The sequence below is a fragment of the Pinus tabuliformis genome, chromosome 6 (genome assembly GCF_031772625.1).
Source record: "Pinus tabuliformis cultivar Carrire ecotype Pingquan chromosome 6, CPIR1, whole genome shotgun sequence".
NCBI lineage: Eukaryota > Viridiplantae > Streptophyta > Pinopsida > Pinales > Pinaceae > Pinus > Pinus tabuliformis.
The window spans coordinates 386,486,834-386,489,829 of record NC_142292.1 but is presented as its reverse complement, the minus strand read 5'-3'; the positions used below and the strand labels follow the sequence as shown (position 1 = coordinate 386,489,829).

Sequence of the window (2,996 nt, the reverse complement as noted above, 5' to 3'; positions counted from 1 at the left end):
TTTTCATTTTTTTTCAATTTTTTTAATATCTAAACCATCTACAACATAAAATAAATACATTGACACATAAATATGATAAAAAAACTAATATATAAGATGTTTAATATCATTTCTAGCGCTAAAATCACACATAACATTGAATCATGTCCTGAATAGTAAGTCCTGAGTCCCAACTCAGCCTCAAAATATCAACAAAAAATATGATAATGTATCTCATCATGTCATAATGTCATATACAATAAAATGAAAGTCTAAGACTCTAATCCTATTGATTTCCTCTGCCCCTCTTGCGAGAAAATGTCACTGCTTTCCCTTTCCCCCTAGATGAAGATGCTGGTGCCTGTGGTGGTGGAAATGGCAGTGGAGTCTGACGTGCTCTAGAAGCTGAAGAAGTAGCTGTAGAAGTAGCAGCTACTGTAGGTAGACAGAGACCACGTCCTCTAGTGGTAGCCCGGGTAGGCGGTGTCACCTCCTCCTCCTGCTCCTCCTCCTCCTCCTCCTCCTCCTCCTCCTCCTCCCCCTCATCCTGCACTAACCAATCCTCAGTGGGATCCATGAGAGGCCTCTCGGTCTCAACCCTCCATTCAGCAGTGGTGTCAATCTCATCCAATGAGATGGCATCCATATCAGGTGTCTTGTCTAGTTGCCTCACCCACAATCGAAGATTGTAGTAGACATAGACCATGTCATTAAGTCTACGGGACTCCAACCTGTACAAAGTTCATGAAATAATAATTAATAATTAATATTATAAAAAAAAATATTGTTTAATGAATTCAAAAATTTATTTGGAAATTTGCAATATTTTAAATGTTTAAGTGTTAAGTTGTTAACCTATTGCGCTTCTTGTTGTGTATTTTTTCAAATACACTCCAATTGCGCTCACATCCCGAGGAGCTGCATGTTTGGCTGAGGATGCGTATGGCAAGCTTTTGCAAAAGGGGTACTCTGCCACCATACATCTTCCACCATGCGGCTACAACAAAATTACAAATAAACATAAGAAAAAAATGGAATTTGAAGAGACAATGAAATTTGAAACAAAGTTACAAACTAAAAAATACCTGGCATTTTGGCCGTCCTATCAAAGATAGCCATATCAAAGCCAAATGTGCCACCTGACATCTTATACGTCTCAATTTGTTTAGAGATCTCCATACGTTGTTCTGGAGTTCTCACCATCTTCTGGACACAGGTTAATAATCCATCCATGATCTCAGCATCAAAATCAAACCCACATGCATAAGAAAATGTAGGGTTCAGAAAAAGCCCAGCAGCATGAATGGGACGATGGAGTGTGTTGTTCCATCGCTCATCAATGACGTTCCATAGAAGGAGTTGTCTCTGGAACCCATCATCTCCCTTGTCATCATAGTAGGACCGAATGGCTTCTTTGGCCCTGTCCATGGCTTCATACAAATAGCCCATTGCGGGCTTCTCACCATCTACCAACCGAAGAACCTTTACCAAAGGTTCAGTGACAGCGCACACCTCCTGCACTCCCGCCCAGAAGTCTTCTTGGTATGAAACAAGTCTGCAGACGGCCTCTCCTTCTGGTTTGCGGCTCATTGGCGAAGAACGCCACTCCTCTGAAACAAACATTCTCTTCAAATCCCACATAGATTTCAAGAGGGATTGAAGAGATATGAAACTCGTCGCAAACCGTGTAATGGCGGGGCGCACCAACTCTTTGTTGTTGGTGCATTTTCTCATCAAGCTAAGCACAGATGTGTGATTGTAAATAAATTTTGTGATGCTTTTTGATGAGTCAACAGTCTCTTTGACAAAGGGAATTTTCCCTATGTCCTCTAACATCAAATCAATACAATGGGCAGCACAAGGTGTCCAAAATAAAGTAGGATGCCTGTCCATAAGCATTCTACCAGCAGCAACATAATTTGCAGCGTTGTCCGTTATGACTTGGACAACATTTTCTGCACCCACCTCCAAAATAAACACATCCAGCAAATCACATAAATTTTTTGCATCTTTGATTTGATGAGTTGCATCAATAGATTTGATAAACATAGTCCCCCTGGGACAACTAACCAAGAAGTTTATAAGGGTTCTCCCCTTTTGGTCAGTCCAACCATCTGACATAACAGTGCATCCTGTTTGTGCCCAGGATTCCCTAAAATCCTCCAATCTTTGGGTGCAGTCACGCTTTTCATCTTGAAGAAGCCGGCCTCTGAAATCATGAAGAGAAGGGATTTTGTACCCCGAGCCAACACTGGCAATAGCATCAACAGTAGGTTGGAAAAATGGATTATTCATTACAATGCTGAAAGGAATATCACTCCAGAGGAGAAATTTTGTCATCAACTTGTCAGCTTGTTCTTTTTCAGTTCTTTTTAGCATTGAACCGATAGTTGGTTGTGCACCAGGTGTGGTTCGAGAAACAAAAAATGATGATGCAGCTACCGGATTGACTGACGCTGCAGTAGAACCAGTGCCACTTGGCCCACTTCCTTCAGCTGACCTTTTTAGTTGCATTTTGAGTTCTTCTTTGGCCTCTTTAGAGTGCTCTAATTCTCCCAATGCTCTCATGGCTTTTCGGATAATTTCAGCATTTGTATTAGGACAGGGCACCACATCACGTCCAGGGATTTGTGCAAGGTGGAACTTCAACCTGTACACCCCCCCGAATATCTCCTTTCCACACAACTTGCAATACAAGTTTTGTCTATCATTCGGAGTTTTAGGGTCACCATATTCCCAGAAAGGATCCAATTTCCTTGGCAGGTTTGTTTTTGAATTTTGAATTTGCAAACCTATGGAAAAATAAGGATTAGGAAATAAGAATTTAGGATTACATAATACAAATTACAATTTAGCATTTACAAAATTACAAGTTAATTATTTCCAAAATCCCAATTTCCAAACCCAAGTTACCCAACCAAATGCCAATGGCAAATGCCAAAAAACAATGAAAATTCAAAAAAAATAAACAATGTTTAAAAAAAATGAGAAAATAAAAATAAAAAATTGGTTCTCAT

General features: G+C 40.1%; 1 protein-coding gene across 1 annotated transcript; it reads right to left on the bottom strand.

Annotated features, from left to right (window-relative positions):
- Nucleotides 1-524: 524 nt before the first annotated feature.
- LOC149258944 (uncharacterized) lies at nt 525-2,283 on the bottom strand. Its single transcript, XM_089416834.1, has 2 exons — nt 835-2,283; nt 525-710 (listed from the first exon to the last, which is right to left on the bottom strand). The coding sequence occupies exon 1, from the start codon at nt 2,272-2,274 to the stop codon at nt 1,054-1,056; it is 1,221 nt and encodes a 406-aa protein (XP_089272960.1). The 5' UTR covers nt 2,275-2,283; the 3' UTR covers nt 525-710; nt 835-1,053.
- Nucleotides 2,284-2,996: the final 713 nt, after the last annotated feature.

What these genes read in the sequence shown, in the direction of transcription:
- LOC149258944 (XM_089416834.1), bottom strand. Translation starts at nt 2,274, where the DNA reads ATGAATAATCCATTTTTCCAACCTACTGTTGATGCTATTGCCAGTGTT.